At 41.9% G+C, this 14,935-nt stretch overlaps 2 protein-coding genes across 2 annotated transcripts in view; both read right to left on the bottom strand.

Moving 5' to 3' along the window:
* Window positions 1–1,586, bottom strand: part of ctdsp1 (CTD (carboxy-terminal domain, RNA polymerase II, polypeptide A) small phosphatase 1) — a 34,072-nt gene extending 32,486 nt beyond the window's left edge. Inside the window, exon 1 of the mRNA XM_056289276.1 lies at window positions 1,482–1,586. Within this exon, the coding sequence (XP_056145251.1) occupies window positions 1,482–1,554 (73 nt within the window). The 5' untranslated portion in view covers window positions 1,555–1,586. The remainder of the gene's footprint in view (window positions 1–1,481) is intronic.
* Window positions 1,587–3,794: 2,208 nt separating this feature from the next.
* On the bottom strand, window positions 3,795–5,915 carry LOC130121281 (SPEG neighbor protein-like). Its single transcript, XM_056290156.1, has 4 exons — window positions 5,796–5,915; window positions 5,306–5,613; window positions 4,503–4,644; window positions 3,795–4,044 (listed from the first exon to the last, which is right to left on the bottom strand). The coding sequence occupies exons 1-4, from the start codon at window positions 5,900–5,902 to the stop codon at window positions 3,906–3,908; spliced, it is 696 nt and encodes a 231-aa protein (XP_056146131.1). The 5' UTR covers window positions 5,903–5,915; the 3' UTR covers window positions 3,795–3,905.
* Between the last annotated feature and the right edge of the window lie 9,020 nt (window positions 5,916–14,935).

Consider the following 14,935-nt stretch of genomic DNA (forward strand, 5'->3'; position numbering starts at 1 on the left):
CATCAACGATGCTTTTTCTGAGGTCCTCAGAAATCTCCTTTGTTCTTGCCTTGATACACTTCCACAAACATGTGTTGTGAAGATCAAACTTTGATAGAGCCCTGTTCTTTAAATAAAACAGGTTGTTGCCACTCACAGATGTGTAACATTGGATCATTTTCCTCAATAAATAAATGACCAAGTATAAATTTTTTTGTCTCATTTCGGCCCTGTGTGACAGTCTGGCGGCCTGTCCAGGGTGTCTCCCCATCTGCCGCCCAATGAATGGGCTCCAGCATCCCCGCGACCCCGAGAGCAGGATAAGCGGTTTGGAAAATAGATGGATCGATGTTTAATTGGGTTCTCTTTATCTATTGTCTTTTCACCCCGTTTATTGTTAAGCGACTTTGAGTGTTAGAAAAGCGCTATGTAAGTTTAATTTATTATTATTATTATTACTTTTAGGACTTGTGTGAAAATCTGATGTCTTAGGTCTATTTATGCAGAAATATATAAAATTCTAAAGGGTTCACAAACTTTCAAGCACCACTGTATATTCTGCCACATTTATTTTTTGGACGTCTTGCCTTCCGCTTATATGTTCCAACGCCGCTTAAGCCAGATAATTAAGACTCCCAACGAGCAGCGATATCATGAAGTTCCTCAAGCAGTTCTACAGAAAATGACCGTGGATCATGGGGGAAAAGGTGCGTGTCCCATTCGCCTTTTTCAAGACGGAGCTCCACATTTAACTTATGGTTTGTTTAGCGAGATATCCAGTTATTGAAATATCCCAGACTGAAAACATTCAATTAACCTATAAATACTAATGCTATGTTATAGGCCACTGTACTTCAAAAAAAGCGCTATGCCACACCGCAGTGCCAGCCACACAAGCACAAGTGTTTGTATTTGCAGCTCGGACGGGTGAAATTAGTTAACGCGACCCCTTTTGTAGTTGATCTATCTACGTATACCGGTTTGATGACCGCATACTAGAGACTCTACATTCTAATCATGAAACGTCACAATAGAAAGAGAAACCGTACTTCAAAGTCCACACCAACTGTCAAAGTGCTTACGTGCAGTTTGGACCCGCCCCCCGTCCCCCTTGTTTTGTAGCATTAACACGTAATAAACGACATATTAGTTCAATGCTGCGATTATTCATTAATTGTAAAAGTTGCGCAACTTATCACGTAGGTCCGCAGATGAAATGCATCTATTTTTGAAACTTGTAAAGTTTTTAGGCGGCACCCCATGACTCAAGGCCTACCGCCCGATCAAATGTACTTAAAAAAAAAAGACGAGAGAGTCCGTCGAAAAAAAGTTTGTAGAAATTCAAATGTTTCATATACACCAGCTTCAACTGAAAGAGGAGGGGGGGGCAGTATGCAAATCTCAATGAACACAGCCACATTAGAGCCCCGTAACGCCGCCGTCGTGCTCGGCGACATAGTCATGCGCAGCAGAATGGCCCCGAAACTTTTTCCCAAACTCACCTTCCTCACGACAAGTCGCGTTTTCCTCCTCATCCCTCGTTACCTGCGCGATTACCGACGACGAATGGTCCATTAGCTCCGCCACTCGCGTAGACACGACGGTCCAAACTTATATATATATATATATATATATATATATATATATATATATATATATATATATATATATATATATATATATATATATAGTTCCAAGGAGTTACGGCACACAAAAAAATATTTATATTTTTGCCACTCCCTGTCTACACAGACGCATATTGCGCGTTAAAAAAAAAGAAACGCGCCGAGCAATTCCGGAGATTACACGACGCCACATGTCGGACTAAATGTAATAACGCGGAATGAATTAAACGCGATTGATTGTTTCTGTTTCTGATTGGGCTTACACTTCTACAACTTCATCAATTTCACCTTACAAACATGGAACTTGACGGTGTCAAGGCGGCCCCATTCTTAAAGCCACAATGCAGGATGTGAACTTTCTTTCGCGCCGAGTGCGCGTGTGTACTGTATGAATGTATGTTATAGCGTGACCCGCACGTGAGTTCCTTATACATTTCTCCTGTTCAACTTTTTTTTTCAAGTTGCAGTTCGACGCATCATATACGTTGAACCAATGTGTCGAATATATAGATAATTAATAGATTGACAATATCAGAGGAAATCAAAAAGCAAACAACAGCGAGGAAAACTGATTCTGACTCAGTTGTTAATCAAAACGCATTCAGATCAACTGCGTTTTTAAAGTTGCTCTTAAAGTTGAAGAACGACGTGGGCAGCCTTGAAACCGACCGTCCAAGAGACGAAGTTAGGGACAGTCTTCAAAGTGCCCTAAAGAAAATTAATGTAAAGTCCAACTCCCCCAAACATTCAAAACAAACAAAAAAAACAACAACAACCGTCAATAGCTCCCTCATACGCACTCTGGAAATGGCTAAACTTTTATTTTTGTTACAGATCTGCATAGATCAGAACTATCGATGTGACATAAAGGACGATTGTCAGTTTCAGCTTAATCGATTAAATTGGTTTGATTTAAAACGTATTGCATGAAAAAATGTAAATCTTACTTTCAGGGCTTTATTAGGATGGATGTATAGGTACAGTCCATAGATTGGTGGGATGGTTGTCATGTGTAGTTGTGAGAAAGATAAGTTTTACTAAGCCAGATGTACATCGAGACGATGGCTATAGCCGCTAATTTCAACCTTTGTTATCATTTATCCTGATTAGGGCTTAGCACACCGTCTTACACCTGGACACATATTGCATAGGATGCTAAAAACCTCTAAGAGAATCTATTCTCTCACGTGTCTCCCGAAGAGTGGGCCTAACATTGTCATCGTATCCATCTAAATTCTTATGCAGAGTCTCAAACTTTTTGGGGCCAGGGATCCCTTACAGAGGAGACATTTTTCCAAGGACTCCTTCATAATCGTAACACCGATTAAGCACATGATTACTACTATGTGTACTGTTAGATGCCATTGGAACTTTAATTCGAAAACTTTTCAACCAGTTTCGTAGTGGCAGACACTCGTTTCAATTTGAATCATGTTAATACCACTTAGGTCCACTGGGTGGGAGTAATGGACACAATATGCTTGTTTTATTGGCGCAAATGGTCCCCATCTGTAGATACGCACTTTTTAATGATACAACCCTGAGAGCAGGATAAGCGGTTTGGATAATGGATGAATGGATAATGATACAACAACACGATTTTATAATTTATAGCAAATTATTTCGAGGACCCCGTGGCTATGGGTCGCGGACCCCCACTTTGAGAACCACTGTTTTAGGGCACCTCAGGAATCATTTAATGTTTCAACAAGTACGGAATATACTTGAGGCATTTGGATAATACTTACTTAAATATATATCTATATATCTATATATCTCCAGCCATCCATTATCTTAACCGTTTATCCTGCTCTCAGGGTTGCGGGGATATACGTATATATAAGGGGGGGGGGAGTCAATCCAGGGACACATGAATACTTTTTACATCTTTTGCAGCAGGAGTCATATACACCACTTTCTATTGGTTGCTCATAATTTCAAGGATTGATTTCAAGTACAAGTATCATTCAAATGCCTCAAATAAAAATGTAACATTTACTGCAATTTTTTATAGAAGTGTGTCATAATGTTAAGCCCACTAAACTATATTATACAAGCAACAACAATGTACAGCAACCTCAAGCTACATGAGTGTTTGAGTTTCATCAATACTGCACACTCAATAAAGGCACAAATGTTTAGCAAACATTTATTTTTATTAAGAGCACATTCTTGAGTTATGTACACCTGTGAACACAGTAACGGTCTATCGCTAGTTGCATAACAATGAGAGCTGAGACAGGCAAACACAGAAGAACATCAGCTTGAGGCCCTAAGCAATGGTGGACTTGAAGGGGTGTATCAAAGGATGTCCACACGTGCAAAGGATTGGTCTGTGCCGAGATTGTTCTCCACAAAGACTTCATATTTGCCTGCATCGGAGAGCTTTGCATTTTTGATGGTCAAAATTGTGTTAGTGTCTCCAACGTCATAGAACACCCTGGAAGACAATGGCATTAACATCACATCAGTATATTTTATAAATGCACCCCTAAAGATCACTTAATAGCGTAAAACAATAAATGTACTGAACTGTGTCCAGATGGAAATGGTGCAGAGGCATATCAAAAGCTTACATAGCACCAAACGGCATGCTGATATATGGCACAAAGACTTGATATACAATGCAAATACACAGTGGAAGACAAATTGTCATTAGACTACACACATAATTTTACACATACTTCTATAGGTCAGAGTAAACAGTGTTCTGTTTTCTAAAAAAAATGTCATCCTCTGTCCTTTGGGTTGCAGTATATATCATCGCCCCCCTTATATGAGTTAACATATGAATGTAATGCAATAATGAGTGTTGCTTGCCCCCAAATCAGACATGCAAAATGTTCAGTGTGAGACATGAGTTCAGCTGCTTTCTGTCTATAGCTGAAACAGGTCTACCTGTCATCCTCTTCTATGTCCTCCCCATCTTTGAGCCAGCCAACATCTGGAGGAGGCTCTCCACTAATATCAGCTTTGAGTACAACCGTTGCTCCTCTCTTGGCCTTGATGTTGTCTGGGCCTTTCGAAATCTTAGCAGGAACTGAGAGAAATGGGGAAAATTATCTATATCAATAATATGATTACTGTAAAATTGATGATAAAATTATGAATGTCATACTTTGTCTCTCAAGATGCCAATAGGATTTGTATTATGTACACAAGGCCTTAAATCAGTTGTTATTCAAGTCCTGCAGGTGGAACTTTGTACACTGTCCATTACATGATGGAAGCAGATTAGGTACCTCATTTCATCCTCCAGCATGAGTAACTAAACTGACATCTGCTAAAATGTTTTATTGTGACCGCCTGCCCATTTTCTTCAGCCTATTTTTTGCCATGCTGTTTGACTCTCTTTATCAGGAAGCTGATAGACGAAGGTAGTTAGGTTGTCAGTACCAGTGAAATGCACCTCATGGAAACTGCCAGAAGAATTAAAGTCTTACTCTCCAAGTATGCACTCTCTGTCTCTTTCCCATCTTCCCAACATAATTTTTTTTTTTACTCTGAGCACTTTCTGTACTTGCTGTTTCACACATTTCAGCTACCCCCCACATCATAACAGGCAGCAACATATGTCCAATATGCTGTCTTATCCAAGTGGCTTTGCCAGGAAAATAAATTACCTGATGAAATTCTAGATCCACCAGCAGGCAATTAACAAAAACATTGATCAGCGGACAACATCAAGCATCTATACACACCCTCCACTAGAATACAAGCAGATCCAGAAGTCTGTCCAAAAGGGTTCTTGATGGTAACGGTGTATTTCCCCAGATCAGCCAGTACCCCATCTCGGACCACCAGTGCCACAAAATCTGGGTCTTCAAAAACATAGCAGTACTTAGGACCATCCTTCAGCTCTTTTCCATCTTTGGACCAGACGATGAATGGATCAGGAAAAGCGCTAACCCGACACTCCAGTTTGGCAGCACTTCCCTCAAGGAGAACCACATCTTTGAGCTCCTGCAGGATCTTTGGAGGGCCCTTCTCCCGCAGCTCTTTACGTGACCTACGTGGCATACACAACCATGGACACAATACAGGGTAAAGAATAATTCAACCATGATTAGTGGACATTCAGTGAGTTTTCACCATGCAATTGATCTGTTTTTCTACAACATGTACGTAGAAAAAGAACATTTTATTTGAAAGTCATACATGTCAGCAGATAGCAAACATTTTCAGATGTACCTGTGGCCTCGATATGAGGCCTGGATGCGAATAGCAGCCTCCTGGACCTGAGGGTCATTGATGTTCAGAGTGCACCCTGGAGGGGGTGCAGCCTTACCTTTAGACATCTGTGGTGGCCAATGCAAGCGATCACCTAAGCAACCAGGAAGAAGATTTTCTACATCAGTTCATACACAAATGCATTCCTTTACCTATTCCACTATTTTTTCTAATCTTTATGCTGAATATCTTACCCCAGAGATACTTTTTCTGGATATCCACTCCACCTCAGATTGAATCCAGAGTCAGTAGGCTTGGTTGGTTTTAAGTTTATATCTAAAGGTCCAGTGGGGCCTTATGGCTCTCAAAGACCAAGGAAGAAGAGGCATCGCCCCGTCATTCCTTCTCCTTATTTGGCGACTCATATTAGGAAATACTTGATGTGGCAAGGCTGATTGAAGATGTCTACCAAATGCCACTGACAGAGCTGGTTGCCAATCCTTATATAGCCTTCACATGAAATACTCATGAGAATTTATTGGGATAGTTAATAGGGAAGTAAGAGGTTGTGTGAATGCCAGCAAGAAGAGGTTGAAATGTGAGTAGTCCCTCATGAAAAGCCACACACAGGTGCCTTTCTGAAAAATATGTGGCAAGAGAGTGGTCACAACCCAAGCTGATCATGGTTTATGTACCACTGAGTCATACACCATTTAGGGTCCACCATTCAAGTGGAAACATCCACTCATGTCCTTGCTCTTTCTATGAACTTCAGCCACATCAGAAAACAACAATGTAATAGTAATGTAACCAAGCATAAGCAAATTTTAAACATAAAGATATGTTTAAAATACCTGGGGCCTGTTTTAGAAAGTGGGTTTAGCGAAAACTCATTCACTCAGAGTTGAAGGAAACTTGGTTTTCGTTTTCACAAAGCCAACTCTGAGTACAGTGTGCGAACTATACCATGGGGCTGACTGTGACTCTTGTGGCAAAGAAACATTTATAGCTGCAAACATGTAGGCCTACTTACTTTATGTCAGCACATCTGATATATAGGGAATGTGAAGGCATGTCACCCGTGTTGTGTGCTGCGACAGGGGCGCCATCTTGTTAGGAATGCGCTCTGTTAGGCATATAAAAAATGTAAACAAGAGCCTTAAAAAAGCAATCTATGAGCGATCTGTTCATTGAAAACACCCAAAATAATTTTATTTTGACACATGTAATGTAGCCTGGCTTTATTGTCTTGTAGTTCCATATAAATGTAGTTCCATTAACAAATTGCCCCTAGCGGGATAAATAAAATTGTTTATATTGTATTGTCTGGACAAGGTGAACCACGAATTCAACAGCAACATCATATAACACAATCAGTTAATGACCACATCAAACCTCCACATGGGTATCAAAACCAAACATCACAGTATGCTACGATACAGCCAACTAAAGCAGGGCACAGTATACTCTGCATACTTTCTCGGCACAAACAAGTCACGGATAGGTCAAATAGCAAAACAGCCTATAAACACACAAATGTATGAGCATTAAACCAAAATCAGAACATGCCAGCCTGCCTACAAGGCATCGAGTCCCCATCAACAACAGTTGAAGTTACCCATCACATATAGATGAGCACAGTAATTTCTTGGTACAATTAAGACATCAAATGCAAGGGCCACGTATCAACAAACCAGCCTATAACAACACACACACGCATGAGCATTGTAAATACCAACAGAAATAGGCCAGGCTGCCTACAAGGGATCCAGTCCTAATCAACATACAATACAATGCTAACAGTGAATAATACAGTTTATTGAGACTAGCCCTTACCCTAAAACAGAAGCGACCACAGAGGCCTGGGATCAGCTGCCTTTACTGTTCTTCCAGAAGCTCATGATGTGGACTGGTGATGACCTGATTTAATCCAAGATGTGATAAAGGGTTTTGGGTCAAATCTCTCCAAAGGGGTCCATTAAGATCCACAAAAAGGAGCGATGAGAGGCTGTTTTCACGCAACCTATTGTGGGGTCTTGCAATCGGTATTATTAACTGCAGAAACCCCCCCCCCCACACACACACTCAGATGAGGTGGGAAGGTATGTCCTGCTTGCTGTACAAAGCTTTTCCAGTGTTTTGGCTGATGCTTTATCTTGTAACTTCCAGTCGCAGAACTCCTCAACCGCCTTTCTGGCTGGTTCACCAAGTGTTTTAGCAAGTGCCCGTACCTCGTTTTCTCCATACAGGATCAATGCATTGTGGTCCTGTGGCCAAAAGTGCTTATCCAGAGGTTTGTTCCCTTTTTATATAGTTGTTGTTTTTTTTTTTTTTGTAGGTTTTTTTCCCCATGTCTATTTATATTCTCTCTTTAAATGCCACGGGGTTAAGAAACGATGTAAAACGTAAGGCCTTGTTTTTATTTGCCAAACAGCTAAAAACTGATTTTGTATATTGTAATTTTTGGAGGTCACAATTGGGAAATGACATTTGGCTGTCCCATGGAATAGAGCCTTCTGCAGGGGTATCTTGTTTAAAAAATAATTTTGGAGGAGACATTTTGCATTTCGACTGTGACACTTAGGGTCACTTTGTCTGTTTGGTTGTCAAGGTTAATAACATAATTTTTGATTGTTGTCAATATCTATCGTTTCAATTCTAAAGCAGACAATGATCACCTACTTGATTCTTTGGAAGGTAGACTGGCTTATTGGTTAATTAAATTTCCTGATGCTTACTTACTGATAGGGGGTGACTTCAACGTCGTTATGGATGAGGTTAGTGATAGATGGCCTCCAGGTCGTCTCTCAAAACTCCAGTTCTACCCTAAAGCTATTTATGAGCAGGTTTGACTTCACTGATTTAAGGAGGGATAAAATTCCGAAAAGTAGGATATACACCTGGAGCAATTAAGACTGCTCCAGATGGTCACGTATAGTCTTCTGGCTTGTCTCTAAAACTTTAAATAAAGGCAGTATTACAGTCAATATTTTAACAACACAATTAACAGATCACAGAGCTGTAACCATTAGTATTAATTTTTTCTCTGGTGAATATGGGTTAAACATTTTCTCCTACTGGAAAATGAACAGTTCCCTATTAAATCACATCAGTGTAAAACAAGAGCTGGAAAATCTTATTATTTTCTACTGGAACAAAGCTCAAAGAGAAGGATTTTTTTTTTTGGAACTAATTGGGAGCTCCTTAAATTTGAAATTGTAAATACTTGAGGAATTATGGCAGCCTGCTAGCTAAATCCAGGCAAATCTCAGAAGACGAGGTTATTTCAGAAATCACATCCCTAATGCCCCACCAGAAAAAATTATCTGAAGAGGAGAGATTAAAATTAGCTGCGTTACAAAGCAAATTAGATGACATGTATAAAATGAAAGCAGAGGGAGCTTTTGTAAGATCTAGGCAGAAATGGCTGGATCAAGGTGAGTGGATGTCTGCATATTTCTTTAATTTAGAAAAATCACAAGCCAAGTATAATTCTGTCCTGAAGTTGAATATTGCAGGAATGGTTTCTGATAATAAGAAGAATATCTCAAAGTTTTGTTGAGAATATTATTTTTCTTTATACAAATCTAAGTACAATGGGGATGTTATGTCAACATTTTCTAAATATCTGGATGGTGTAAATTCAATTAGCCAGGAGGATAAGTTAATTTGTGATTCTCCAATTACTACTGAAGAAGTTATAGATGCCATAAATCATCTAAAAAATAACAAGTCACCAGTGAATGATGAAATCAGCTCTGAATTTTATAAGCCTGAGTTGCTAGCACTATTTCTTTTGAATGTATTTTTAGAGAGCACTGCAAAATCTACACTTCCTACAAGCATGACACAGGGTGTAATTTGTCTAATACCTAAACCGAAAAAAGATTTTCTTATAATTGGCAAATGGAGGCCCATTAATTTACTCAATAATGGTTATAAACTGTTTGCTATTGTGTTTGCCATGAGATTTAAGCATTCTGGACTCAATTATAGATTAAAATCAATCTGGATTTATGAGTAACAGACACATTTCCAATAAAATAAGACTGGTTTTTGATCTTATTGATTATTCTGAACTGATTACGGACGACAGTGTTATACTTTTTCTTGACTTTACAAAGCCTTTGACACAGTTGAGCGCCCCTTCAGTTTTTATTGTCTTGAAAAATTTGGATTTGGAATATACTTTTGCAATGCAATGAAAACCCCCTATGCAAATGGGAACAGCTCTGTGAACTTAAGTGATGGTACTACTCAAAGATTCTGTCTAGAAAGAGGCATACCGCTGTCTGATCTCTGCTTACCTCTTCCTTATTGCTGCACAAGCCTTTTGTCACATCACTATATAAAATCAAGTAACTTAGAAGGTGTCTATTGCAAGTAGAAATATTTTATTAAGCCAACTGGCAGATGATACAGCTTTGTTCTTGAAAAATGCTCGGCAGGTAAAGCCTGCAATCAAAGTTATTGATGTATTTTCAAAAGTTTCAGGTCTCTGTCTGAATTTAAACAAATGTGTGTTATTTGCTTTAAAAAGATGTGACGTAACCTCTATTGATAAAATACATGTCAATGAAAAGCTTAATCATTTGGGTATTCATGTAACCAAGGATCAACAAGACAGATGCACTCTTAATTGTAATAACCTCAAAGAATGAAATAGTGAGACCAAGGTAATGGGTAAACTAGGAATATGTTTACTTTGGTAACCGGCAAACACATACAGGGCATGATCTTACTCTTCGTGGGCCTAGAGTGTTCTGACTTCCTCACTAAGTAACCCTGTGCTCCACCTAGTGGTTGAACTAGAATATAACAGTTCCTCCCACTTGAGATAAAACATAAGAATTGTAAGCAAAACTCCAACAGTTTCTCTAAGCTAAAACAATAAAAGAAGAAGAAGAAAAAAACATCTCACATGGCCTATACCTTCTCTATCTCCTTCTAGTTGATTTGAACTAAACAGTCACCATTTACCATGCAATTCACCAACAATGATGCCACCTTAAATCAGGTATTATCTCCACATGTAGTTAACAGGTAAGTATCTCCACATATATATTAGGTAAATATCACCAGGTACGCATCATTTATTGTCTGTTCTACAGTGCAAAGTCTTCCAGGTGGCTTGGCAGCTTTGTGAGTCTTTTTGTACATCGGACACTTTGAGTGGCATCACTGCCCCCTTTCACTTGTGCAGTATCTGGTGGCTGCTTCTGGGCACTGACCTGAGTTTCTGACTCAGAGCTTGGATTTTCTTCAGTGGGTTGTGATTGCCCAGAGAGATCCACCGGTTGTGGTGATGCCACAATGGCAGTACCAGGAGCGTGGGTGCTGGGCTCCTTGAATACATCCAGCCCTTCTGCTGTCTCTTCACGCCTGGACGGGATCTGGTCCACATGTCGGCGGAACACTCTACCATCTCCCAGCATGACCTTATATGAGACAGGACCTGTTTCTGACAAAATGAATCCTGGGACCCACCTCGGCCCATGGCTGAAATTACTTGTTATGACAGCGTCTCCTGCCCCGAACCCCCTGTCCTTCGTATTTTTGTCGTGCTGGTCTTTCTGTTTTCTTTGTCTGGTTTCTATTTTCCTGTTTAGGTCTGGGTGTAATGAGTCCAGAGTGGAGCGCAGCTTCCTCCCCAACAGCATCTCAGCTGGGAGAGACCTGTGGTGGACTGAGGCGTTATCCTGTAGCTGAACAAGACCCGTGACACCTGAGCTGACAAGCTGCCCTCAGCGCTTTTTGTTATCATCTCTTTAAATGTTCGAACAGCCTGCTCGGCCAGTCCATTTGACGACGGGTGGTAGGAAGCAGCCGTCACGTGCACGATTCCGTTTTTTCTCATTAATTCTTTAGTTCCAGTACTAACAAAATATGTGGCATTGTCACTCACCACCATTTCAGGGATGCCCTGGTTGCCAAAGCTCTGGCGCATGCAGTCTATGGTAGTGGTGGATGTGGCGCTGTTCATAGGATACACATCCATCCATTTGGAGTGTGCATCGATGATTATGAGGAACATTTTCCCCATAAATGGTCCTGCATAATATGCAGTCTCCTCCATGGCTTGTCAGGCCACTCCCAAGGGTGGAGAGGAGCGGCTGCTGGTGCCTTTCTGTGTGCCAGACATGTGCTGCATGTTTTGACTAGGTTTTCTATGTCGGCATCTAGCTTTGGCCACCATATATAACTCCGTGCCAGAGCTTTAATCCGGGAGACCCCAGGATGGCTTTGATGAAGCTGCTCTAAGACCATCTGTCTGGCTGGCTGTGGAATAATCACTCATGCTCCCCACAACACGCACCCATCTTGAACGCTGAGTTCAGCCCCTCTCACCTTGTATAGTGCAAAGTCTTTACTTGTCAGTGCCTTTACCTGTTCGGCTGTCACTGGTGTGTCCATTTCCTCAAACATCAGCACTCTGTCCTCCGGTGCTGTGGTGATGGGCATGTGCTGGAGGGGCAGTCGACTTAAAGCGTCTGCGTTGCCATGGTCTTTCCCCGCCTTGTAGACAATAGCATATTCATATCCCCTCAAGGTCACTGCCCACCTCTGTACTCGTGGTGACACCATGTGTGGAACAGCCTTTACTTCACTGAACAGGGAGAGCAGTGGTTTATGGTCTGTGCAAATGGTGAACTTACAACCATAGATGTATTTGTTGAACTTCTGCACCCCAAACATTACTCCTAAACCCTTTTTGTCCAATTGGGAGTAATTCCTTTCTGCCCGTGTCAGAGTTCTGGACATAAACCCTATGAGTCTCTCCGTTCCATCTCTCATTTTGTGAGACAGCACCGCCCCGACCCCATAGAGTGATGCATCACATCAGAGGATGAGCTCTTTCTCTCTGTCGTAGTGCACTAGCAACCTGGATGACTGCATGAATTTCTTTGACCGTTCAAATGCTTCCTCCTGGTCTTTTCCCCACTCCCGGCATGTGTCTTTTCTCATGAGTGAGTGGAGTGGTGGTAACGCTGTTGACAAGTTGGGCAGAAACCTGTTGTAGTAGTTCAGCAGTCCCAGGTATGCCCTCAACTCTGTCACATTAGTTGGTGCCGGTGCTTCCTGGATTGCTTCTTCTTTATTGGGTGGAGTCATGTTGCATCCACTCTGTGACCCAGGAATTCCGCCTCTGTTCCCATGAGGGAAGATTTGGTCCTCTTTAGACGCAGGCCTGCAGCATCCAGTCTGTGCAGCACTTCTGCCAACGTCTCCAGGTGTTGTTGGTCATTGCAGCCTGTCAGGAGGATATCGTCTAAATACACTGCCACATTTGAAACCCCCTGAAGCACTGATTCAATAGTTCATTGGAAGATAGCTGGGCTGGATGACACTGAAAGGTAAGCGTGTGTATGTAAACAGCCCCTTGTGTGTTTATGGTCACCAGCTTCTTTGCTTCCTCATCTAATGGAATTTGTAAGTATGCATGGCTCATGTCTAGCTTTGTGAATTTCTTTTCTCCTGCCAGATTTGCAAAGAGATCCTCCGTCTTTGGGATTGGGTATTGCTCTAGCTTGGATACTCTATTCACCGTCAGTTTATAATTGCCACATATTCGGAATGAGTTGTCGGGTTTCTGTACTGGCACTATGGGCGCTGCGAATTCTGCATATTTGACTGGCTCAATGATTTTCTCTTTTAACAGCCGGTCTAACTCTGCTTCAACTCTCAGTTTCATGGCATATGGTACAGGTCTTGGTTTGAAAAACCTTGGTGTCACCTCTTTGTCTACATGGATCTTAGCTGGGGGGGCCCTTAAATGTACTGAGTTCCTCCTTGAACACATCCTCGTGTCTTGCCAGCACCTCCTATAATGTCAACTGGTTTCCTTCCCCGACCTGATTTACTGCCACCCTCCAGTCTTATGTTCAGGTATTTTATCCAGCCCCTGCCTAACAGGTTTGGTCCTGTGCCTGAGACTACAACGACTGGCAGCTGTTGTGTCACACCACTGTGTTGTACAGCGACTCTGGCAACCCCTAACACCTCCACTCTGGCTCCTGTGTAAGTTTGGAGCTTCAGGGAACATTTCTCTAATTCTGGAACTTTTGCATTGTTGTCCCATATCTTTGAGTATTCCGACCTTGTCATTAAAGTTACACTGCACCCCGTGTCAACCTCAAAATGTACCTTTGATTTATTCAGCTGCAGCTGTAGTGTGATGGGGGGCACTTTTTGTATTTTCTTCGAATCACTGAACATTGTGAACGCTTCGTCCTCTTCTTCTGCTTCCCCTGTGTCAGCTTGTCCGCTGATGTGATGTACTCCATGACTCATCCTTACTCCCTTTTTGATCCCCCCCTTCCCTTTGAACTTGGGTTTCTCTGGGAGTGAGGTCGCCCGACACGCCCTCCTTACGTGCCCTTGTTTTCCGCAGCTATGACACTTTTCATTTGCAAAGCGACACTCACTTGCCATGTGGTTTCCCCTGCGTCTGTAACACTGCCGCCGTTGTTCGTCCCTGGATCTACGCGTGTTTACTTTGTGCACACTCATCTGGGCTGACCCTTGCTTCCCGCTTCCATCAGCACTGGTGTCTACACATTTCCCTTGCAACTCGCTGACATCCATCTTTGCAGTCTCAATGGCTCGAGCAAGGGTCAACGCTTTCTCAGGTAAACTCAGTCTCGGATAATAATCTACGCTGGATGCGGTCATCATTCACTCCACAGACCTGCCTATCCCTTAGCATTTGCGTCAGATTGTCCCCGTAATTGCAATCCTGAGCTAACTTGCGCAACACCACAACATAATCCATAAATGACTCACCCTCGTGCCTGTTCCTTGAATTCAATTTAAACCGCTGCTCGATCTCTGGTGGCCTGGGGTTGAAATGCGCTTTCAGTAAATCCACAATGTCCTGGGACGATTTTTCCCCTGGCAACACCGGACTGAGGAGATTTCTCGTCAGACTGTAAGGTTGGGCACTCATGGAACTGAGCAAAATTGACTTTTTGATGGCTCCATCGGTAATCTTATTAGCAGTGGGAAAAAAAGAAAAAGAAAAAAAAAGTCCCAAGATTTCCACATATTCCTCCCATGACTGCGACTCACTCTCACAAGCAGCGACCGTCCACACCGTCGCCATGTCCCGTCTCGGGTAACAGTAGCCACGCGCTATAGCTAGTCAACTTCACTCGGTGCTA

This window comes from Lampris incognitus, chromosome 11 (genome assembly GCF_029633865.1).
Source record: "Lampris incognitus isolate fLamInc1 chromosome 11, fLamInc1.hap2, whole genome shotgun sequence".
In the NCBI taxonomy this organism is placed as follows: domain Eukaryota; kingdom Metazoa; phylum Chordata; class Actinopteri; order Lampriformes; family Lampridae; genus Lampris; species Lampris incognitus.